The 26,169-nt window shown below is 45.0% G+C and overlaps 1 protein-coding gene across 1 annotated transcript; it reads right to left on the reverse strand.

Annotated features, from left to right (window-relative positions):
* Window positions 1-1,696: 1,696 nt before the first annotated feature.
* Window positions 1,697-25,709, reverse strand: EHD1 (EH domain containing 1). Its single transcript, XM_072118290.1, has 5 exons — window positions 25,160-25,709; window positions 20,000-20,097; window positions 7,417-7,829; window positions 6,819-6,983; window positions 1,697-5,523 (listed from the first exon to the last, which is right to left on the reverse strand). Exons 1-5 carry the CDS (start codon window positions 25,561-25,563, stop codon window positions 4,999-5,001), a joined length of 1,605 nt encoding a protein of 534 aa, XP_071974391.1. The 5' UTR covers window positions 25,564-25,709; the 3' UTR covers window positions 1,697-4,998.
* Between the last annotated feature and the right edge of the window lie 460 nt (window positions 25,710-26,169).

Below are 26,169 nucleotides of genomic sequence, written 5' to 3' on the forward strand. Positions count from 1 at the left end.
TAATTTTATCATTGTTTTTTCAGCAAAAGCACTCAGCTTAAGGATTAAACAAGATATGTGCCTGCATCAGTGTAGCTAAAGCATTGTCAAGGTATGTTTGCTTCATAATGCATGAAATCAAATGGACATTGTAAGCCCCAGGGATGGCAATAGATTGTCTGTTGGGAGTAGGACAGCAGTAGGCAATGGATAGATGTAATCCAGGGTGATAACCGATTGCTATATTTGTGGGTCAGGAAATAATGTTTTTCCTGCTCTGAGACTGAGATCTGTAGCTTGGGCTCCAGGGGCCACAACTCCCATAATTTTGTGTCATATCATACAAGCCGTTATACGTTTATTGACAATAAAATATTTATAATCAGAAACTGTACGCATCATATACCTTACATACATCTTACGCATACATAACATATAGAACATACAGGTCACATTGAATTTAACATATATAGAACATACATCACATACATCATCATCATACATACACCTGTATACAAATCATAAGCATACATTCATCCACATACTTTATATTCACAATCCACTCCTACATCATATGTAGAACATACATACATCACATACAGAGCATGTAGAAATATATGTACGGTGTGATATCTTTCTCTTATTGCCAACTTTACCCTTTTGGGGGTTCTATTACACAAGCGTAACTTTTGCTAATTACTAGGGGTGTACCTAGACATGGCAAGTTTTAGTGGCAGACATTTTGTAATTTTTAAGGATTCACATAGCACAGGATAGAAATATGATGCAAGGACTCCCTCAGTTTGCAGCGATGACACTGAAGTTTGGCCAGCAGACATATTTCTGTATGATGCAAGGATCCCCATTCTATGCAATGTGTGCAGTCTGTGGAATCTGCCCAATGTTTGTACGCAGGTTGCCTAAATGATACATTATGCAGCAGACATTTACAATCCATCGTACCGTACATGACTTGCTTGACAGTTTTAGGTCTCCTCCTTGCACTATAGTGTATACATGTGTGATAATACACTACTTATCCTCTTCCAGGTATCTCTCCTGACCACTGGGTTGTAAATAGGTTTTATAGTTGAACCCATGTACAAACCCTAGTAGTGAGCGCTTCCCTTCAAGGCCGAACATAACATATCTACCATAGATAGACTCAAAAGGCTGTAAATGACATGGACGAAACAAAACAGATACCAAAAGACCATGGTATTTATTACCACCCACTTAAAACATCCAGAGAACCAGACAACATGGCGTAGAAGATGAAAATATGTGACTGTATAACTTCTATTAGTAATAGACCAAGTTTCTCACCCCATATAGGGCGATGATGAGCTGTTTAGTGCTCTGCCATGACCCAGTGCTATACGCCAAGGGATGACATTTTATTTGAAAGGGAACCTGTCAGGAAGATTTGGGACACTTAACTGCCCACAGGCGTTTATGGACTAGTGGTTTAGGGTCTTAAATCGCCCTGTATGATAATTTTTAAATGGGCATAACCCCCCCCCTCCCCCAAAAAAAAAGTTACTCGCCTTTTTCATGTTTCGTTTTGCACCTGTGCATTGCTGCTACACCACACAAGCACTGTAGATATAGTGAATGTACAAGAAAGCTGGGGAACTATTCCGGCTTCACTTGCCGCAGATATGGGTCTGATGTGCCTCTATTTTTCTCCACATACAGCCCTCATATCAAAGCAAGAGTGATCTGGTTTTTGTGGTTTTGTTTGTTGTGATCTGGTTTTTGTGGTTTTGTTTGTTGTGATCTGGTTTTTGTGGTTTTGTTTGTTTGTTTGTTGTAAACGGATAATGCGATGGCAAAATTTAAAGGAAATCTACCATTCGCTTTTATGCATTGTGAACCGAACAGACCTTGAGAATGCTGTAGCTACACTGATGCAGAAACATATCTTGTTTAATCCATCTACTGAATGGTTTTGCTCAAAAAACTATTTTAAAATTCAGGACCTTTGGAAAGCTGAGTGCCTACATAAACACATTAGTTCCACATACACAGGATCTTCCAGAACTGTCCAGACTAATCAACCGGAGCTGGATGACCCAAACACAGCAGCTGGGGGGTGGTGTAGCTATTGATTACTTCTGCCACAACACCGTGAATACTGCATTATCTGAAGCTGTGAAAAATTAGGGTAAGGAGAGAAGTGCCAGAGCAGCCACAGGAGGACCAGAGCCTCATTATCATAATTTTATAATTTTTTTTTAGCAAAACCACACAGTTCAGGAGATATGTTTCTGCATCAGTGCAGCCACAGCGTTCTCAAGGTATGTTGGTTCATAATGCATAAAAGCAAATGGTAGATTTCCTTTAATAAATATGATATGATTTAAAAATCATTTTTTAAAGGCTATATTCACACTAGGCGCAGGGGAGAGAAGGAGGGGATGAGCGCCACTCACCCCCACCCCTCTCTGTAGAGAAAAATGGGGCGTGGCGCTGTATTCCGGGGAAATATGGGACATATCCTTTCTTTCTCCCGGCTACGGAAGGGTATGGTGTTGCACGGCGCCGTACGCCCATTGCCATCTATGGGGGACCTGTATACACTGTATATACGTTTCCCATACAGCAGCGTGAATGTAGCCCAAGAGTGATCATTTTCCATACCCCTCGTACAATGAATAACACTCAAAAGGTGGGACATGAACACATTGCCACAAAAATATGTCAGTCTATAAAAGCTTAGATAAAAACTTTTATATGGTATATTACAGAAATCACAAAGAATAAGAACTTCTATAGAAGGAAAGGCACAGGCTGGTGTTCTGCATTATATAGGTTTAGTATGTGCAATTTATAAAAGGGTAACAAGTATCTCATGACATTAAAGTGGACATCTCTAAACTGACATCAAGAACATAAAAGAGGGAGAGAAGTTGAAATCTTTTAATATAAAGGTTAATATGATATGGAGCAGGGTTTCTGAGTGAGAACCTGAGTAAATTCTAAAAGGACTCCTAGGAGAAACAGAACAGTCCTGCTTAGCACAGTGATGAGGGCAATTGTGACTCTGTGTGGGCAGGTACTTGACACCCTTGCTGGCAATCACTGTGGGTGGGTTCATTAGGATTCTTCCTGTCAATTGCAGTGCTTGGGTGGGGTAATCAGACCTCTCCATGTCAATCACTATGTGTGGGCGGGGTCATCAGCCTTACTGTCACGCCATGAGCTCACTTGGACCAGATCCTGGGCATAGCACATCGCAAGGTGGAGAATGGAGGGGGCTTGAGCGTTCCATACCTCCTCCTCTCTGCATTGAAATTCCAATGGCCGCAACGCATTGGAATGGTCAAATATAGGTCACTTCCTACATTTTATGGGGCAGCTGCCCAGATCGGTCGGACATGAGACAGTGTGCCTACTGCTTCATTACAGGATGCCATTGACCTCTAACGTGGCTGGGATCTGGCCACAACTCGTGGTCACAATTACAGTCATGTAAATGGGGCCTCAGTCACTATATGCGGGAGGGGACAAACCAGTATCTCAGTAATCCCACTCCATATCATATAAATGTATATATTGTAGAGCTCATCTTCTCTCCCAGCATCTTGTCCTGCTATCAGAAATCCCATATGTCGGGACTCTGACATTAATCTATTCCAGTGCCTACAAGATAACACATTCCATTCTGTGCTCATTATAGAGATAATGCATGGACCTAATTACCATCCGCATCAATATCCACATAAATGTGCTTACATGTGGCCATACAACATCTCTGTGATAACACTATAAACTATAATCCTAAATAATCTACATTAAGGGTCTTTTAAATAACAATCCAGATAATTCTTTAATCTCAGATGTGACTTGGGCAACGATAAGAAAAAAAAAAAGTAAAGCACAAATATATAATACTGAAGGAGGCTGCAGAGTTCCTCAGTATTGGCTCAGTCTAGTAACCATCATGTTCATAGTTTAGGACCATTCAAGCTAGTGAAGGTAATGCAGGATACTGGGGAAGTAACACTGTCAGCATGGAAGCATTGCATTGTTCACACTTATTAGCAGCTTCAATGATTTGCAAGGCAATAAAATAAGAAAATGAAACAAGGATTAATATACATCCAACAAGATGGCCGCCACGTGATAGGATGAGCTTCCTAAATTCGCTTTCTGCAATGGAAGCAGCATGATGATGGTACTAAGAGAAACACGTCCATCTCTAACCATACTGAGGAACATCAACTCATTTACAATAGTAACAGTTAAGTAATATGGAAGAAAAACCATTTGTGAGGACACATCTTCAAAACCGGCCAGTTAAGAGAAGCTGGTGGGTTCCATTTAGGTATTAATCCAATAACACCACCGCCTGGAGGACTCCAACAAATAGTTGGGGCAACTTTGATGTATTAAGCAAATGAGTCAGCAAGTGCTCTAGGGCTGTTCCAAGATGGCCAAGTGCTCCGAGTCATCAACATACCCCACTTTCTCTGTCTTGATTGACACCTGCGCCATCATTGAATATGACTGCAGTAAATTACAGACATTACAAATAATGCAGACATCAATCATGACCGACGTGGAGATGACAAGCTGAGAAGGGTTTACCAATAAGATCTTGACCACTTCCACTGTTTAGGACTTGCAGTCTCAATAGCATAATTTGCTTGAAATTTGTGCACGTTGGAATATATATTTAGGTTCCCCTGTTATTGGATCAATAATAAAACAATTAACAGAGCCCTTTAAAGACCAGGCATCACAAAATTTGTCTAACACTTCATTGTAGGTCATGGGTGGTGTCCTCAGCTTGGCCTTCTTACTCCACCTCACCGACACATCACCTATGCTCCACCGGTAAGTCAGTCTCATTTTATTTAGAGCCATTTTGTAAGAATATATATATATTTTATACATTTATTAAAAAAAAAAAGTTATGTATGCTTTAAATCTAGTCTTTACTGTAGTTCTTTCAGATGAGGCAAGAAAAGAAATGGAAGACTCTGAAGATGGGCGGAGGAGGGGGGGTGATGGTCACTCTCCCCGTCGTTTAGAAGGAGGAATTAGATGAGTTGGCAGATCTGCTGGCAGCTCGTGCCCTTCTAACTTCACTTTTATTAGGTGATTAGCTAAAGCAAACTCTTCGTCATCGAGAAATCCATCTCGGTCCACATCCGCTAACTTCCAGATTTTGCCCAATACGGTATTGGGGAGCTTTGACTTCACCATTTCCTTTTTGGCACTGGCACCAGTGATTTTTCCATTGACAGGAGAAAGTGTGTAAAATATCTCATCATAGGTTGGTTTATCTTTACCTACTACCCACTCCACATCATCAATACCCTCGCCAGCTCCCTCCCCATATCCATGGCCAAATGGCCCATTCATGGTTCCCTCGAAAGCTCCGCCTTTGACCACTTGATTTGTCATTTGGGATTCCTCCTGTCTGACCATGACCATGAGCTTAGCAATGTCATTCGACAGCATGTCATCAACCGCATCCAGTAATTTTGGCTTTATGGACTGGAATTTGGAAAAGTCTTGGGTCATCAGAATTTCCTATGGGGAAAAAAACATTGAGACTTTTAGTATGAAATAAAAATATAGGGTTCTATTTTTCTACAATTGCAACCTATAGTATTACTAAGTCTAGTTGTCAGATAACAGACTTTAAAAGGATCCATCCATCATCAGTTTTACCATAATAAAATGCAGACCTTGAAAGGCCCTAGAGAACCGGGACCTCTGTGTATGCAGTAAGAAGCAGCAGGACTGAGAAGTGAATGCTTAATCTGGCTTAGCAGCTCCTGTAAGTGCTCTGGGCGGGTTGTTCAGCCTGAAGAGTTTTATTTCAATGAACTGTTCCACAGCCTCTTCCCCTGCTCTGAGTGACTACTGTAAGCGAGTGATGTAGCTCCTATTCCTAGCCAAGGAGAAGGACTGTGGAACAGCAGAGTGCAGACAGCAGAAAGCTCTTCAGGCTGAAAGATCCACCCAGTGCCCTTGTAAGAGCCTTAGAGCAAAATTATAACTTCACTTTTCACAGTCCCGTCACTACTGACAACTTACACAAATGTATGGATATACAGCTCTCCGGGGACAAATCCTAACACGGTCTATTATTTTGTATGGACAGATTCCCTTTAATATAAACCTGATGAACAATAATGAGGTTGCAGGTTGTAACCCTTGTATACAGCTGATCTAATAATAATGACCCAAACCAAGATCATTACTACTACTCTCCCGAAAACACCCTCAAATCTTCCATCATGTGCTCCTATAACACAATATCACAATAGATAAATCTTTGCAGCCTGGCAAAGCTGTCATGTGCATATGCTGGTAAACGCATTTAGTGAAAGACTAGCTTGTACTGTATGTGCTATGTACAATGGCTAGTCCTTTGTTTTATGTAAGAAAAGGCAAACAATTGAGTCCAGATGCTGGAGGCACCGCCGGCCATGTACACAGACATCAGGTATCTGTAACTACATGTGCGCTCTGCATACACCACTGAGTTCAAACTGCAAAACCCACAGGAAATTGTGCACTTTCCTAGGCAGATGATAAAGTAACATTCACATCTCATATTCTGCTGGTTACTATTTCTGTAAATAGATGTACCTCAATGCAGGTTACTGCCTCTACCATAGTAGAAGCATTAGCGGTAATGGTGAAAACCTACTAACAAACAGCGGATCTGTGGGGACAGGTGATCTCCTATTAGCCTGGATGACAAAGTTATTAAAGAAGCCTGTGAGGACTATTTAAGACTCTTAACCACCCACAAGGCCATATAGACCAGTCACCAAATCACCCTCTATGAGTCCAGTCCAACAATCTTCTGTTACCTGCATCTTCTTAATACTAGGGAAATCTCCCGGAGAGATCTGCTGCTCTTTTTCTATCTTCATGTAGATCTCGGCCAGGTTATTGATCAGCTCCTTCTTTTTGTTGTCTTTACCAAAGACGTTGGGCATTTCCTTTTTTAATGCACTGATGATGTAGGCGTGGACCTGAAAAGAGAAAATTGGAGGCAAGTTACTAAGGATATGCTCCTACCCAGCTCTCACAGAGGCAGATAACAGCCACATTATTATACATCAGTTTAGGAATAATAAGCTCTGCGCCCATTTTCTTCCTTTCTGTAGCAATGTCCTCTCGTTCTATAAAAGGAGAGGATAGCCAGAATGAAGAGCCTCTAGGGTGCACAATAATTACAATGAAGGGCAATTCATATGGTTGGAAGCCATATATTATCATATTTGTCCTACAGTGGATGCAGTTCGCTCTTATAATAGTAGGTACCAGATCTAATCTGAGAGGGATTGTTCCTGAGGAGACTCCATGAAGTACAATGTTTCCACTTAATAGGCATCCCCCATATCGCATGGGGCAGAGGGAAGGCATTTTTGGTAGGTCTTAAAATCTAGTGAATAAAGTGCTTACCTTAGCCAGTCTGGCCCTTTTGATGAGGTCATTCAGCTTGCGGAGAGCAGCATTTCTAGGTAAGGACTGAATGTCCTTGAATAAGTCTTGTTCCTCGGCCTCAAACAATTTCCGGTTGTCCGGAATGAGCAGAGGATGGGACCAGAAGGAGCCGATGTAAACGCGCACCACCTCGGGAGTGTTGATGATCTTTCCCAGGGACCACATGAGGGCCCCGTACACCCTCATAAGCTGCTGGGTCTCAATCTGATCTGCCTTATTCAATACAACTCGGATTTTGTCTTCATGGTTTTTGAGAGCTTTAATGACCTCAGAAAATTCATCTGATATATCCAACTTGTGAGCATCAAAAAGCAGAATGATGCGATCCACGCGTTCAGCAAACCACTCCAAGACTGCGGCAAAGTCATAACCTGTGGAGAACGGAAAGAGGTTTAGGAGAGTCTTAAAAATAAACACTAAACCATCTGCTAACAAAATGAGGATGTGGTGACAAAAGCAAGTGCCACCTGGCAGGGGACATGGCGGGACACCTGAGGGGGGTGAGATCTGTCACAGGAAAGCCTCCTCTGCAGAAACGTACTCAAATACTGATCCAATTCCCCTTTCACACTAATGTGTGAGGGGACGATATTTTGGTCATATTTTGTTCGCTAAAATGATAGTCCCAGTGACTAAGGCTCTGAAGAAAGCCATGGATGTTGATGTATCAGAGCCAGAGCGCAATGTACACAAGGAAGTAAATCGGCCCATGTGAGGTATCAGGTCTAGAGGGGATTGAAAACAGACATCATCCAGTTATGAAAACCAAAGAAACTAATCAGAACATGGTAAAGCTAGCCAATATATATATAACGTCAGAGGGACCTGCTCTGCTTATTGGGAAAATACATCACTGAAGGTCACGGCTAACATCCCCCAGAGCCCTTGTAGCATGATTTTAAAGTTGATTTTAGGAGAAAGGAAAGAAGCCATGGATAGATATAACAGATATAAGAAGATTACCAGTGTCATGATGCCTGGATCTATGAGTAACTGTCCCTGGTTTATTGTGATGGACTTTGATGAGAGATTTTCTTAATAAAAAACAAAAAAACAAAACATAACACCAACATCTATAGTATATGCCCACATGAGATTCTCAGGGAAAAACTAAATGTGCAGACCAATGCCTAGAAAAGACACAAAGACAAACTCCAAACCTTCACATTTTTGAGAATCTAATGTCAATTCTGAGTGGCCTCCCAATGATTTTGATGGGAGAAGATCAGTGTCCTGAAATCCACTGTGTGGACAAACCCTTTAAAACGCGTTTTCCAAGAATTGGAGAAACACAAAAAGCGGTAGCTTTTTTCTTTAAAAAAATTAAATCCAGTATGCTTTCGCCTCCTGAAGGAACCCTCATTTCCAGCATCAGCTCCTGTGGAGGGCATGGAGTGGTGATGTCACATATGCTGTGAATGTGACCGTGGCACCATTGTGCACATACCTGACTGAGGTCAGGGATTGAAGTCAGATGTGACAATTGGGGACAGCATGACGATATACAAGCACCTATGAACAGGGAGCTGCTACTAGAAACAAGCAGACTGGATATGGCCGCATGCTATACCCTCCTTAGTTCATTCATGCTCCTATGATACATGGGCCTCGGGCAGGGTCGGCTGAAGGTTCCAGTAGGCCCCTGGGTGGCAGAGGCTTAGTGGCCCCTTTGCAGTGAACTTACATGGCAGCATTCAAAATTCAGTAACTAAAACAGTCTCTTGCTCCCTAAATTATTCCCTAGCTACTTTGAATAAGCCCCCCCCCCCTAAACACTATGGATTCATTAGGTAAAGCCATGGATTCCTTATGTGGGCCCTGGCATTTGCCCAAAAGGCCCAGTGCTGGTGCCGGTCCTGACCTTGGGACATGTATTCTAGTAAAGGGTACGATCCCCAGGATTATACATATCTGTCCTATGGATGGGTGAGCCTACAGAAAACAAACAAAGTCATTTCTTGTAAGACTGTAGCAAAGAGGGAGATTTGGGGGCAGTTTTCTGGATCCTCCAACCCTCATGGCACTTTTGGCATGTCTGAGGGCGCGCAGGGTCGTTTACTCACAGCCCCTGAAAACGTAGACTAGAACAAAAAAAAAAAAAAAAAACTCTGCCAGTTCAGACCGTGTTCAAAAACGCCAATCTCAAAGCATTCCCCCTGTAGTGTAACTGCTGTAAGAGCTGATGTATAACATATGTACAGTGACAGCAATTACAGGATAATGTTAAGCCCCAGGTATGAATAACACAGAAACTGAAAAAGTGACTGTGCCTACGAGACGTATTAAAGTCTGCGAGGATTTTCACAAGGCGGCTATTTTTAACCATGAAGATAGCTTCTCCAGATCACCCCCATAGATAAGGCAGTGACTCACAGCATCAAGTATATAACTTTCACTTTCTCTAAGGTAGAGGGGGCTTTCCTGGGTGGACCGGGGGATCAGCCGACAGCCATGACAGCAGCATTGCTAAAGACCTTGGGCTTCATATTCCTTAAATTTAGTGCCACAACAGATTTTTCCCTTTTTTGTGCAGTTACTCAACTTTTCCAGGCCAATGGGATTTTATACTTAGAAACATGTTTATGTGGGTCTGAAGAAGCTCCCTAATACCGCAGCACGGTCTACAAGCTTTCCCGGCTTCAATCTTAACCCTTCAGGGATTTAGAAGAAGTCTAAGGTCAAATGCTAGGTTTAACTTCCCTTATAAGGCTATAAAAGAGATGGTGCCTATTTATATGAAGAAACTTCTGCTACTAAAGAGCGTTGAACACAACATTGACAATTACACGTTCTGTGTAGGACCAGGCCTGTCCTCTGACAGCTGAGAATAGTAGGACAGGAAAAATGGAGCAATACATGATCCTCATTAAAATGAAGATGGGCGAGAGAACGCTTGTTTGCCCCTGATCTCCTCCTATAGAACACAGAGTCTAAATGCAGAATATAGGATTTCTCAAAAGGGTTGACCACTTTTAGCAAATACCGTATATACTCGAGTATAAGCCGACCCGAGTATAAGCCGAAGCCCCTAATTTTACCACAAAATACTGGGAAAACCTATTGACTCGAGTATAAGCCGAGAGTGGGAAATGCATTGGTCACAGCCTCCCCAGTACATAGCCAGCCAGCCCCTGCCCCAGTGTATATAGCCAGCCAGCCCCTGCCCCAGTGTATATAGCCAGCCAGCCCCTGCCCCAGTGTATATAGCCAGCCAGCCCCTGCCCCAGTGTATATAGCCAGCCAGCCCCTGCCCCAGTGTATATAGCCAGCCAGCCCCTGCCCCAGTGTATATAGCCTTCCGGCGCTGCCGGACAGATCGCACAGAAGATATACAGGGGTCGCCGGAAAGGTGAATTTAGATATATTTATTTTTTTGACTCGAGTATAAGCAGAGTTTGGGGTTTTCAGCACATTTTTTTTGCTGAAAAACTAGGCTTATACTCGAGTATATAAGGTAAATGTTCTAATTTGTATTCTAAAAAGTTGTACAAAATTTTACAATATTCTTACTGTATCAGTTCCTCTGTTTTCTAGATCTCTGCTTGCTGTCATCCCATAGGAAGCTACATTTAGTGTAAGCTCTATTCATATAGGGCTCAAGCTCTTCAGACAATGAGTGTATGTGGTTATGCTCAATTTCAATATTATTAATATCATATTGTGAAAAGTATGCGGGTATAAGAGACAATTGTGCGAGTACTACATATATTCCCTGGTTAATGAATACGCTTGTACATCTGGTATCTTAGACGAAGCAAACGTTTCTGTAACCTAATCTCACATGCTCCTTCCTGCCCCCTCCACCATCATAAGACAAGTTAATAAGAATCTTGTGATCCTTCTGTGCACAGGGCAATCCCAGACCGCTCAATGCTGAAGTCTAGACCCCAAGAACAAAACTCAAAATCACAAAACATGAATGTATATGCAAAATAAAGTGATTTCAATGTGCTCTGAAAAAGAGTTTAGGCATACACACAGTGTTAGGGGCGGCAAGGTGGCTGAGTGAGTAGCACTTCTGCCTTGCAGCACTGGGGTCCTGGGTTCGAATCCCACCCAGGTCAACATCTGCAAAGAGTTTGTATGTTCTCTCCGTGTTTGCGTGGGTTTCCTCCGGGTACTCCGGTTTCCACCCACACTCCAAAACATACTGGTAGGTTGTTTAGATTGTGAGCCCCATGGGGGACAGGGACCAATTTGACAAGCCTTGTGCAGCGCTGCGTAATCTGTGTGCGCTATATAAATAAATTTATAGGGCAGTGATGGCGAACCTTTTAGAGACCCAAACTACAACCAAAATCAACTTATTTACCATGAAGTGCAAACATGCCATTTCAAGCAGTAACTTATTGCTACCTGTTCTTAAACATCATTCACTTGTATTGGCTCTCCTAAGGCCACCAATGCAGTTGAAAGAAGGTGGGCAAATTCAGACCATCATAGTAGATTCTCTCCGGGAAGAAAGGTTGGTCCAGCAGGAGGACCTCCACAGACAATGCAGTTCAGTCAACACCTTCTCAATTTTCCTACAGCCAGTGAAGTGTCGCTTTAAAATAGCACAGAGAGCAGCATCCTTTAAGTTGCCTGGGACTGCAGGAAGATTAGGTGGATGTGATCCTGTATGGTGAAATTGGGGTGATGGCCTGAGTGCCCACAGAAAGGGGTCTGGGTGCCACCTCTGTGCCATAGCTTCGCCACCACTGTTATAGGGGTTGTTTAGAAAATAATGACTGTACACGTAGCGGCTGTGCTGTGTTCAGTGAAGAGCAGAGTTTAGCTACAATCCTGGAATATTAATGTCTTTTTCACAGTTCTGCTGGGAACAACAACACACAAAGGTTACACGGATCTCCGGAGTCTAAACCAAGTACTTTCTGCAGCATTGTGTGGTCAAAAGTTATGAAAGATTCCCTTTGAATTGTTGAATAATTAACCCATCCCAGCCAAAAACACCACATGCTAAGACATCATGGGAATTAAAGTCTACTGCAGGGGTTATTCCTTGACCCATCGTCCATCATTATGGAGAATCACAGCTACGCATTGTTCCCTACAGATTATGGAATGGCAGTTGGTACTAATTCAGGAGCCATCAGCTCTGACAGGATTCGGGGGTGGGCACTGAAAAGGGTGACCAAGCACTATACTTGTAGGGCCGTGTTCACTTCTGAGACAATGTATCTCATTTTGTTAAAAATATTAGTATTAGTACAGAACAAAATACCACTTCCCACACTGGATAATACTGAAGAACCCCAGAGGAGCCCACCCCCCAAAAAAAACCCTCTCCTTCCCTGGCTCATACAGCTTCTTCTCCACTCCATGTGCGGATCTGCTCTATGACCTGCGCTGGTTGTATGCACCGACATCAGAAGAGAGCTGTGCCAAGCGCATGAGAAGTCCCGGGAGCAGTATAGTACAGCTGGCAGGCACTTACCCCCCTGGGAATTCTCCTTTCAGCGTCAGCAGTCGGGACACAGAGGAGCAGCAGGAGAGGATGTGGCCGCCTGCACTACCATCTATTATGGAAGTACTCATTGAACTGACTATGACTATAAGGGCTCATGTACTCTAACATGTGCCGCCCGGCCGTAGCCGTAAGGGGACATGTCGGGCGTGCTGGAGAGGAGGAAAAGCGAGCGCTGCTCTCCCCTCCTCTCTCCATAAAGAATAGACCCTCATGGGCGTTCTTCTGGACAAAGATAAAGCACGCTCCATCTTTTTTGCCACCATGGCACGGTGAGCACACATTGTGCTCACCGTACCAAGCCTGAGTCGCCATAGACAACTATGGAGGCCATATATGCGGCTGTATATACGTCCCCGGTATGTTAGTGCACATGGACCCTAAGGCTGCGTGTGACCTGTTGGCGCAGGTTGTGCATCCTCTTCAAGGCTTTTGTTGAGATGAATGTGGTTGCACCGGAATGGGAAGGCCGCATTCATCTCAGTGCTAGCAGAGTGGCCAGGAAAACAGGACTGTAGAGTCACTGACCATTTGGGTGGTGTTGGAGTGGGAGTAAGGGAAACTCAGGAATTAGAATCGGAAGTTTGGCGTACCAACTCCACAGCCCAGGAAGCAGTACATAGCACGTAAACCATTTCACAAACAGGGTCTGCACTGTCAAATAGTAATGAAGAAATATGCGGTTATAGCAGAGTAATAAGGAATTCTACTTCACTACATTATGGATACTCCCATAAAACTGGTGTGGGAGCAATGTGGTAGGGGCTTGTAGAGAATATTCCTATCTAACCAAATGACGTATTACTAAAGAAATGCAAGCACTGTGGCAATGCAACCTCTATGCAGTCCTGCAGAGGTCAGAGCGCCAATCATAAAGTAATGGAATCTCCTATCAATGGGAATACTCCATTTATACATCCCGGCCCCGTAAGTATTTGCCAAATATCTGTCATATCCCAGCAAATTTTTCCTTGACTCCCTTCCCTTATCAGGACTTCTAATTCCTGATTCCAAAGTCAAATTCCAAAGATTACATGGAATCTCTTACAAAAACGATAAAGTAAGAATGTATAAGACATTTAATCAGAACTGATTTCACATAAAATTATTTCATTCCTCTACATTCAGAGCTTATTTAGTAGATAAGTATGGATGCTTTCCTTCTAAATAGCACATCACTGACCATGGATTGTATGCGGTGTCGCAGATAAATTCACTAAAATGTAGCTGACCTGTGTATACCAGGTGGTGCCTATTTCTACCCATCTACCCATCTACCCTTACCACCTATTGCCACCAATCTACATCCCTTACCACCTATTCCCACCAATCTACATCCCTTACCACCTATTCCCAAGATAACTGCATACATGCTACCACTCCATTCACCTCCAGGGTATACCCGAAGTACAGTGCTTGGCTATCTCTGGCAGCCCTATAGATGTATGTTATATACGAAGCAGCAAGTTCAGAATCAGAATTTTCCAGGGATAAACATGTCAAATTTCTAATTTTGCCAAGACGCAGGATTTTAGAGTAAAAAGCAATCCTGATTGTCCCCACCCACACACAATGATTGACAGGGAGAGTCTGGATTGTCACAGCTGTTGTCTATACACGGATACAGGGGAAGCTGTCATTCGCTGTGTGTGGGTGGGGTAATTGGGAATCTTAACTCTTCTAGGGGTCCCGTTAGGACTTATTCTGCTTTTTACTCAGGGGGAAAAAATCCTTCTCCAAATCAGCACCCACATTCTCTCCCCCTACTGTATCCAGCTCCTGGATAGGATATCAGACATCTCCCTGCAGGTTTGCAAACCAGTCAGCTCCAGGACCACATATAATCTATACATTTGGTTTTATCGGTGGTGTGTTCTGCATCTAAATGTAGAGAAGTCTGGATTTTTCTTTAGATCAAGGTGCAGGTCATATATTAAGTGACCATTAAGTTTAATAATACCTGGGGAGATACTGAAACCTAAGGGTGGAATTAATATGAGAAGTCTCCCCAACCACAGGTTCCAGAGAGACAAGTCATCAATGTTTTGCAATGTTGGGTGAGACTGTAGGGTATATGCACCAACGCTGAGGCCATCTTTCTTCTCGGCAGAACACAGAAGTTGTCTTATAAGTCAGGCTCTGTTATTTCTAATGTGAACTTTGGTATAAACTAACACGACAGGGATAAAGTACACTCCTGCTCGCTCTCATAACTCTGACATTGCATAAACCTCCTCCCTGCAATTTATTCTTCCGCTCGGTGAAGTGGAACAAGTTAGTATTTCAAGTCGGGGCGTCCCAGGGTGCACACAACACAATGGGCTCGCATGTCCCCTGCTGACTCCAGCTTCCTGCGCTAATGCTATGAAGAGCGCTAATAAAACTGTTATCAGATACCGTATTCACATCGGGATGGAACGCTGAGACTTTTATTGCATGAACTGTACAAAGCTATTATGTATCATAATAACCATGGACCTAAAAATATTCCGGACATTAGATTGTTTATGGATACTGTAACCAGGTATAAAAACACTATGGCCTGATCACAGCCCTGGGAGGACCATGAGGGTCCCACGAGTCACCCCCACCCATGTGCAGAACAGACAACACTCTGTACAGACACAGGGGTGGTACATGTTCTGGCACTCCAGAAAATCTTCATAAAAATGTGGACAGCTGCCATCCCCCTACGTGTGCCCTCTCACAAGAAGAAGAGGAAAAATTCTGAAGGAATCTGCGACATTTAAGTAGTGTACTTTCCCCGAGATAAGGATCACAGAACACTCTGACCAGCCAGAACATTAAAAAGTTTAAACATCACATCTACTGCAATGTAACTGCTGAAAAACTATGGAGTTTTCCTGCTTTTTTTTTTTCCCAGTCAAAACTTTCCCTCGGGGTATCTGCACATATTACAAATTACATGCAGATTTACCACGTTAATTTTATTGTGGAATATGCAGTGTATGTGCGGAAAGTGAGTGTGTTTGGAAAAGAAATGCAAGTGTAGTTGTAGTAATTAAATGTAGGCAAAGGTTTTGTTTTTTACCCACCAGGAAATTGTTGCGCGATGCAGAAAATTTTTTGGGTTGTGTATTTGGATTTGTCTTTTTAGTGAAGCCTATAGGCTTAGGATAATCTCCATGTAACACACAAACAAACTTGGTTTTGATGTGAATCTGCTGATAATAAAAACAAACAAAAAAAAATACACATGTAAATCCATATGTAAAAATAGACTTCACAAAAATCAGTGTAAAAACAGAGCATATCTGATGCAGATTTTCGACATGACAATCTACAATGTGCACAGATAGCCTGAAGTTTTCGGTGTGTTGCAGTCTTTGAAATGTTTACATTGCCGTAACATTGTTTTTACATAAACGTCTTATAAATGTAATGTTAACGTGTTGTAAATGCAATATTTAGTGATGACCAGTCCAACTCCTGGCACACATGTACTACACTTGTTACACTAGGGGAAATTCTGGTTGGAACAAAGTCCCTCTACCTCCGGGCAGATGACTTCCATCTACAAGGTCTTGATAATTGCTTTATCCATCATTATTAAAATGCCAATATTTTGTTACACTGTGAAACCTGAATTGAGATGAAAGGAATTTGAGACCAAACCCTCGGAGATGAACTATTGTTTAGAGACACTTCCGTGCTCTGGCTCCCTGGACCCGTTACTGGGGTCTTATCTCCCACAGCACAACTTTTCCTGCCGCCTGCATGAAGGAACTGCTGACCAGGCAGGGAAGAGCAGAACAAATACAGGAACAACTGAGCGAGCCTGGGTTAGTCAGTTGGAAATAAAGTATAGCTAGTATGTCCACAACAAGCAGCTGCCAAAGTCATCACCGTGCTGGTGTGCCTGCTGGGAGGTGCGCCGCTCCCCATTCCCCACGAAACCCTCATTTTCCACTGTACTGTATCCAAGCTCCATAAAAGTTTGAGGGGTTTTTCTAGAATCTACGATGTAACATTAAAAGACATCGAAAACTGCCTCAATATTGTTCTGCTCCTCCTGCCTGCAGTTATAACACTAAAAACAGCACAGCCCCTCCTGCTCTGTAACAAGCTGTCTACAGAAAGGATAAGATGTACAATGGACACATCTCCACCTGCTAAAACCGATTTATACACATGAGTAGTTCATGCTGAGCTAGTACAGAACCTTATACTGCAGGTGAGTAATGATCCTGCTGGGTGTTTTTTTTTGTCACTTACATGTCCCAAAAAGGAGAATAAATTAGCAGATTCCACCTAGAACTAGCTGTGGGGTATCCGGCATGTTTGGATTACAAACATGTCTATTTTGGCAGAGGTGAGCACATTTCTTCTACAGATGAAAACTGGTATCTCAAGGACATCTCCTTCACAAGTCCCAAAACTTTCTTTGTCCTAGTCAGGAGACGGTCAGGCTGCTCCAAACACCATAAAGAGCCCTGGGCTGTGTGCTCTGAACGCTTCCCAATACCTTCTCCCCTCCTGTAGGGAGAGGGCTCTAGTCATCTCCTGGATCATCGCCCAATATATCATATGCAATATGGACTAAAACTTTTCTCCCTTGCTTACACAACCAGAATGCTCATCCACATAGCTTGCATAGTTTACATGTAACTTATTGAGACATGTTGGCAGTCTCAAGGGTAAAACCACCAAACTCTTTAATATTGCGGGAGCTACGTGTCAATTCAGTGTCCACCTAGCTAAAATGACTGCTTAATTAAGCAGGTTAAAGGATCCAATCTCCACATAAGTAGGATCCAATTTAACAAGAAATATATGGCATATCTGGTAGATGTCATGTCTGTGTTATACTATTCAATACATAAAACAACATGCAGAGAACAACCAATGGGTTAATTTTTACACATCAAAAGTGTTATGATTTGTAAAGTGCTACGGAATTTCATGGCGCTATATAATACACTTAATTTCTAATCATCCAATCACATGGTGGCAACTCAGTGCCTTTAGGCATGTAGACATGGTCAAGACAATCTCCTGCAGTTCAAACCAAGCATCAGTATGGGGAAGAAAGGTGATTTGAGGTCTTTGAACGTGGCATGGTTGTTGGTGCCAATAGGGCTGGTCTGAGTATTTCAGAAACTGCTGATCTACTGGGATTTTCACGCACAACCATCTCTAGGGTTTACATAGAATGGTCCGAAAAAGAAAAAACATCCAGTGAGCGGCAGTTCTGTGGGCGGAAATGCCTTGTTGATGCCAGAGGTCAGAGGAGAATGGGCAGACTGGTTTGAGCTGATAGAAAGGCAACAGTGACTCAAATCGCCACCCGTTACAACCAAGGTAGGCAGAAGAGCATCTCTGAACGCACAGTACGTCGAACTTTGAGGCAGATGGGCTACAGCAGCAGAAGACCACACCAGGTGCCACTCCTTTCAGCTAAGAACAGGAAACTGAGGCTACAATTTGCACAAGCTCATCAAAATTGGACAGTAGAAGATTGGAAAAACGTTGCCTGGTCTGATGAGTCTCGATTTCTGCTGCAACATTCGGATGGTAGGGTCAGAATTTGGCGTTAACAACATGAAAGCATGGATCCATCCTGCCTTGTATCAACGGTTCAGGCTGGTGGTGGTGGAGTCATGGTGTGGGGAATATTTTCTTGGCACTCTTTGGGCCCCTTGGTACAACGCCACAGCCTACCTGAGTATTGTTGCTGACCATGTCCATCCCTTTATGACCACAATGTACCCAACATCTGATGGCTACTTTCAGCAGGATAATGCGCCATGTCATAAAGCTGGAATCATCTCAGACTGGTTTCTTGAACATGACAATGAGTTCACTGTACTCAAATGGCCTCCACAGTCACCAGATCTCAATCCAATAGAGCATCTTTGGGATGTGGTGGAACGGGAGATTCGCATTATGGATGTGCAGCCGACAAATCTGCGGCAACTGTGTGATGCCATCATGTCAATATGGACCAAAATCTCTGAGGAGCTTCCAGCACCTTGTTGAATCTATGCCACGAAGAATTGAGGCAGTTCTGAAGGCAAAAGGGGGTCCAACCCGTTACTAGCATGGTGTACCTAATAAAGTGGCCGGTGAGTGTATTTGCCATTGCTTTAATAGAGTCAAGAAAAGATTCTAGGTTAAAACCACAGAGTGGGGGAGATTTATTACTGCTTCTATGGCGCAGAAGCAGTGAAACAATCGCAAATTCTTGCAATTAAAACAGCGAATACGCCACCTCCGCTCCATGTGGGCGCGGAGGGACGTAGAGGCCAGTGGAACGGGCAGGCACGGGACGTTCTTTCTTGCCTGCCTTCTGTTGAAAAACCAGCAGACTATTGTTTGACAGGTTGGACCATGCGTAGTTGTGCTGATACATCAAGAGGCCCAAGCCTCAAGGAGCGCCACCCTATGATAAATCTCCCCCACAGTATAAAAACCCCAAGCATGACATTAACATAAGAGGTGATAGTGTAAGCTTCATGTCAGGATGATGAGGTGCTAACAGGCGGACAGTGTGGGTGATATGGCGCTGCCTGGTACAGTATTTGGCATGCTAGGGAGGGGAATTCTTAGAAGGAAAGGAATCCCCAGTGATTTAATAGCTGCTCTCATATCCTGGCACTGGTCCCACCACGCCTGGCATTCCTCATCTCCCTCTACATATGAGGAATGTGCTACACCCTCTCTAGGGTATTACATATTCTAAAGAATTTGACAGGATTTCAGAAGGGAACCTGTGAAGGACACTTGTACCTGCATTCTATTCACTTCTATAGGACTGCAAGCCCTGGTCAACCCCCGAAGTCCCACAGATGTGAACTGGGCGTGTGTGCCAGCATGCCATCTTGTACTTGGCAATACAGGGAGCCTTGAGCCCTATCCTTAAGATTTCTGAGAGATCAAGCAGGACAGTAGGCCCGAAAAATATATATAAGAGATTTTGGACAGAATGTGTCAACCTTTTCTTCTGTTCCTATTTACTGTGTGAATGTCTGCTGACTAATTCATAAGAAAGAAGTGAGAATGAGCAGAAGTTCTTTGACATTTTCAGTTCTGTTAATAGGATAAAGCACTCACCTCTGCTTATTCGCTGTTTCTCCCCAGACAGTATTCCGGGTGTATCGATGATGCTGATGCTCTCCAGCACAGGGTTAGGCAGTTGCGCGCACATGAACCTAGAGGAAAGAACTGAATCTATTAGTTCTACATTCATCATTCAATACATCCATAACTGGAAATAGTGGTAACATTCGCACAATGGTTATCTAGAGGGGCAAGTATGTCATCCAATCCTCCTAACAGATGGACTATTCCCTTTAACTGCATTCATTTCATTTTTCAGAATTGTTCTCAGCCACAGGATCTTATGATAGTAATAGTGTGATAATAGTGAAGGCCACATCCATACATGCATCAAATTAATATTTAAATGGAGGCAAGAAGAAAACAATCTAAAAAGTTATGAGCCAATAGAAAACATGCAGGGCACTTGGATACTTGTGGTGTCAGAGTCGCTATATAAGGGATAGTAAAATGTCAGCTGTTCACTGCAGGCAGCTCCAGCAATGTCACTTGTCACCTGCTGAGGCTTCTAATGTACACTATACATAACAGAGCATCCTGCGCCGCAGCAGAGACATTGGCACGGATCCCCGCTCATGATTCACACATACTTCTCCAGGGTGGGAGCAGCGCATAGACAAAAACCATCTAGGGGTGAAGTGAAGTGCAGCAATATACGAGGCAATAAAAAGGAAATGGGTTTTTGAAAACCACTGCGAAAAGTAGAGACTGGTTATTACAGGGTGTGGCTGCAGGCTTATAGTATTTGACATGTTCCTGGGACATGTGTAGCATCAGTGCTCGGACCCCCAGCTCTTAAAGGGACGCCCAGCAGTCCATAGTATGTAAAAGTATAGGCACTTAACCTGGGCCTCCACGTTAAAATATGGTCACCTTCACATGCGGGGGTGACCTCATCTACGCCATAGATTAGTATTCATTGTGAAACTGAGCTCCTAGATCTCTATGATACTGATAGTCAAGGTCAGAGAATCACAGCCATTACAGGATTTGTGCCCGTCATACACTACATATAATATGGACACATTATAGCCGTATGAATCCTGATCATGGGCCTTATTCACACGTCAGTATATTGCTTTGTATTTGTGTTCATCATCGGCCTACATAACAGTCCAAGATCCATTGAAATGCAGCATGTAGAGTATTATGAATAATCTGGCAAAAAAAAAATGTCTAGTCTATCCCATATGAACATGTACCAACTGTTACCTATCACGTTATATGTAGATATGTGTTAACAGATCCCTTTATAAAATAGTTTATTAGGAAGTGAGAGGGAAAGAAAATTAAGGGAATTCTTAAAAGAATGATTCATCCACAAAACTCCTCACTACAGAAATTGTGCTGGACATCCCCATAAACAAAGGCTCACAATATCTTGTACAAAGAGATTAAAGGGAATGTGTCACAAGAATTTACCCCATTTAGCTACTACCCCCCTCACGTAGGGTATAAATGCCCTGGCTATAATTCCCTCTTTTTGTGAAATTTCACCCATCTACCGATAAAAAAATCTCCAAAGTGACGTAAAAATGAGCAGAAAAGAGTCACATTTTGACGGAGATGAGAAAAGTTTAGAGGCTACAGTAGGAGGGTCGATACAGGTCGCATTAACGTCTGTACAATCATCATATACAATTAAATCCACATGAGGCTTTTCTCCTCTGTCCTTCACTTTGCGACAGTACAGGATCAGGCAGTGCCAAGCAGGTCCTTCCTGTAGCAGCCGGGATGCTAGAGGTCAGGTGATCTATACAGAATCCCTGAGACCCAGGTCACATGATGGCTGCGGGCGGCTGCTTCCAGAAGGACTTGTCTGTGATCCTGCATGCGGTGCCATCGGCAGGACCCCGACCAGGCTGATCCTGTACTGTGACAGGGGGCTCATACAATAAGTCCCCTGTCACAGCACTGTGCACAATCATGCCTGAGCATCCAGTGACACAAGTGATGACATCACTGGAATTCCCGGAGGAGGTTAATATACATGTGCATCTTCTCCGCTGATCTGTGTGTAAAGAATAACAGGTAATAACGATTTAAAGGCCTGTTACATTCAGATCACCGTTACATGTGATGGGTATATAAAAACTGCAGACTATATGAAAATTTTATACCCCTCCTGGGCTAAAAATACTCCGCAAAAGAGGCAAGAGAAAAAATTTTGTGCAACCTCTGTCACATCAGACACCCGTATCTTCAGTTCTATAGTACCTACAAACATAAACAGCTCACACAACATCAAGCCTGTTGTCATCTGGAAGATGAGATTCTTATCTTTAGTATGACACCAGCAGCACGTTTCTAGGTCTTAAAGAACCAAATATTGGGAAATCTGAAGTAACATTCCCCCAGCAGCCGCGAAACTTGACTCATTTCAGACAGAAAATGACTCTTCTCGGGTTCACTGTCACAGGACTTTGGAGGCGATTATTTTATAGGTAAACGGATGAAAGTTCACATGAAAGAGGGAATTCTAGAAAGGACATTTCACACCCTGAGGGGTCTATAAGTTATAGACCGGAGGTTTATTGTCTCAGATAAACCTAAATATGCTCTTAATCCCTAAACTCTGCAGGGGACCTGTCAGAACTACAGGAATAGAAGAAGAATATACATTTTTTTATTGGGGTAACGGATAAGTCAGGTCAAGTTCTAGTTTCCTTCCGAAAGGATATCCGAAGGACAGACCCGACAGATAGAATAACATCTGTCAGCACGGGAACAACAATGTAAAAGATCAAAAGTCAAAACTAAGGGGAAAAAGTGTTCTATAGGTCACAGGAGATGGGCGAGACTTCTCAGCCCTCTACATCTCTGTGCCAGTGCCTCCAGCCAGCATCACAGAGGAGGGAGGGCTTCGTAGACTCGGAGTGTGTGACTTCTAATGTCATTTTGTGAGATAATTAAAGTAAATACAATAAAGGGAGTCCTGCCAGAGGATTGTACCAGCTAGGAGTCCTGAGAGATGGGAAGAGAGAACTATGGTTTTATCTGGTGCCAAGGCTTCTCTGCATTGAGCTGCTAAGTAAATAGCTGTAGGATCTCTTAGGTGAAGGTCCCAGGGGTACGACCCACAACTATCATCGATTCATTACATCGTGAAGGTGAGAAAAACCCTTTAAAGGGTATTACCACGTCACCCATATATGTAGTAGTCACGGGATACACCAGAGACGTCTTCTAGACGGCCCACCTATCTTGAGATAAGGATTGAAGACCCCCTGAGAATGTAGGCGGGTGCGTCTCCTTGTTCATTCCTATGGTAAATGAGAATATCCGTCTGATTTCAGAAACCCATAGAAGTGACTGACAATACAGGCACAGCCACCACAAGGGCCATAAGATGGGGGCCCCTACTGTTATTCTTGATCCAGAGTATGGTCCTAAATCTATAAGACATTTAGAGGGGTTGTCCCTAGCATAGTTGTTATAGCCTATCCACAGAATTAATGAGGGTCTAAATGCTGGGACGAAAATGGGGGTCCTATTCTGACTAATGTGTGGAGTGGTAGGTTGAGAGTGTGTCCTGCCTCTCCATACAAAACTATGGAAGAGTCAGAAATTGGTGAGCACAGGCCTAAGGTATATCCAGCATTTATATTCACTGTCTGTGACAGTACCAGAGATATCCTAGCGCTGTGCTCTGCCTGACACCCAGATCATGAACTCCTGTTCTCATTGAGTGTCCCATTATTGTGATCATTGGGGGTCCCAGCAGGTAGACCTTCGCTGATCACATTGTTATGCCCGACCCTGTGAATAGGGGATAATAATACTTGGTACAGCCCCTTTAAGACCTATACTGTGTAGAAGAAGAGGATGGATGGGACCACAATAGATGACATGGAGCGCAGAGGGCACCACCAGGGGCAGAAGAGAGCGCGGCGGGCACCACCAGGGGCAGAAGAGAGCGCGGCGGGCACCACCAGGGGCAGAAGAGAGCGCGGCGGGCACCACCAGGGGCAGAAGAGAGCGCGGCGGGCACCACCAGGGGCAGAAGAGAGCGCGGCGGGCACCACCAGGGGCAGAAGAGAGCGCGGCGGGCACCACCAGGGGCAGAAGAGAGCGCGGCGGGCACCACCAGGGGCAGAAGAGAGCGCGGCGGGCACCACCAGGGGCAGAAGAGAGCGCGGCGGGCACCACCAGGGGCAGAAGAGAGCGCGGCGGGCACCACCAGGGGCAGAAGAGAGCGCAGAGAGCACCACCAGGGGCAGAAGAGAGCGCGGCGGGCGCCGCCAGGGGCAGAAGAGAGCGCAGAGAGCACCACCAGGGGCAGAAGAGAGCGCAGAGAGCACCACCAGGGGCAGAAGAGAGCGCAGAGAGCACCACCAGGGGCAGAAGAGAGCGCAGAGAGCACCACCAGGGGCAGAAGAGAGCGCAGAGAGCACCACCAGGGGCAGAAGAGAGCGCAGAGAGCACCACCAGGGGCAGAAGAGAGCATGGCGGGCACCACCAGGGGCAGAAGAGAGCGCAGAGAGCACCACCAGGGGCAGAAGAGAGCATGGCGGGCACCACCAGGGGCAGAAGAGAGCGCGGCGGGCGCCACCAGGGGCAGAAGAGAGCGCGGCGGGCGCCGCCAGGGGCAGAAGAGAGCGCGGCGGGCGCCGCCAGGGGCAGAAGAGAGCGCGGCGGGCACCACCAGGGGCAGAAGAGAGCGCAGAGAGCACCACCAGGGGCAGAAGAGAGCGCAGAGAGCACCACCAGGGGCAGAAGAGAGCGCAGAGAGCACCACCAGGGGCAGAAGAGAGCGCAGAGAGCACCACCAGGGGCAGAAGAGAGCGCAGAGAGCACCACCAGGGGCAGAAGAGAGCGCAGAGAGCACCACCAGGGGCAGAAGAGAGCGCAGAGAGCACCACCAGGGGCAGAAGAGAGCGCAGAGAGCACCACCAGGGGCAGAAGAGAGCATGGTGGGCACCACCAGGGGCAGAAGAGAGCGCAGAGGGCACCACCAGGGGCAGAAGAGAACGCAGAGGGCACCACCAGGGGCAGAAGAGAACGCAGAGGGCACCACCAGGGGCAGAAGAGAACGTGGCGGGCACCACCAGGGGCAGAAGAGAGCGCGGCGGGCACCGCCAGGGGCAGAAGAGAGCATGGCGGGCACCACCAGGGGCAGAAGAGAGCGCAGAGGGCACCACCAGGGGCACTGACCTGTTGAGGAAGGCGTTCCCGAAGGCGCTGAGTTTCCTGAAAGGTTTCTTGGGGTCCACGACCAGCGCATTCCCGGGCACCACCCCCTCCACCGGGCCGTGCATGACGGCAATGAAGGAGTCAGTGGTGGGCTCCGGGCCGATCCTCATGCCGGGGAAGTCCTGCTCCATGAGGTGTCGGATGAAGGTGGTCTTGCCCGTGCTGTACTGCCCCACCAGCAGCACCATAGGCTTGTTATGGAAGTCGGCATCCTCTAGAGCCGGGGAGTGGAAGTCATGGAAGCGGTACGTCTCCTCCAAGGGCAGCAGCTTCTGGTTATACACCTTACGGAGCCCGTCTGCCACCGTCTGAAAGAGCTCGGGTTCGTTTTTCCGACGACCATCTTTACTGGCCCAACTGAACATGGCGGCGGTGGTGGTGACCGGAGCAGCGGCGGCTCTAACGGACCCGGCGCGAGCTCCTGCGGCTCAGGGCTAGGGGGATGCCTGGGTCGCGCTGGGCGTGGCGTGGGGGCGTGACCGACGCGCTGACTGGAGGACGTCCCGGGCACGGTGCGCGTTCACGTAGATCCCGTATGCAGAGGAGACCACTGGGGTCGGGGCGACGGCGTAACTCGAAGCAAAGTCGGCACCCATTCATGTCCTCTGTCCATCTAATAGCCCCTCATTCATAATAACGTATTATCCCCATAATAATAACTAAGAGGGAGGAGGGGGAATCCTTCCCACCCTGCTGACGTCACTCTTCCTGATGACGTCACTAGAGGCTGAAGCGTTTGATTCATGATGACACGTGTGAAAAGGAAGGATAGAAACATTTTGGGCGTGGAGGATGATTACTATACAGGAAATATGTGTAATGCTCAGCAGCAGCTGTACTGGAGGGGGATCACTGGTCCCTAATGCTGGCCATAGAGGGGCATCCAGATCTGGAATGAGATGTGCCCGTCCACAGATATTAGTTATTGTCTTGTGGAAAAGGGATCTGTACTTTATGACTACTAATTTAAA

This window comes from Engystomops pustulosus, chromosome 7, assembly GCF_040894005.1.
Source record: "Engystomops pustulosus chromosome 7, aEngPut4.maternal, whole genome shotgun sequence".
NCBI classification, from domain to species: domain Eukaryota; kingdom Metazoa; phylum Chordata; class Amphibia; order Anura; family Leptodactylidae; genus Engystomops; species Engystomops pustulosus.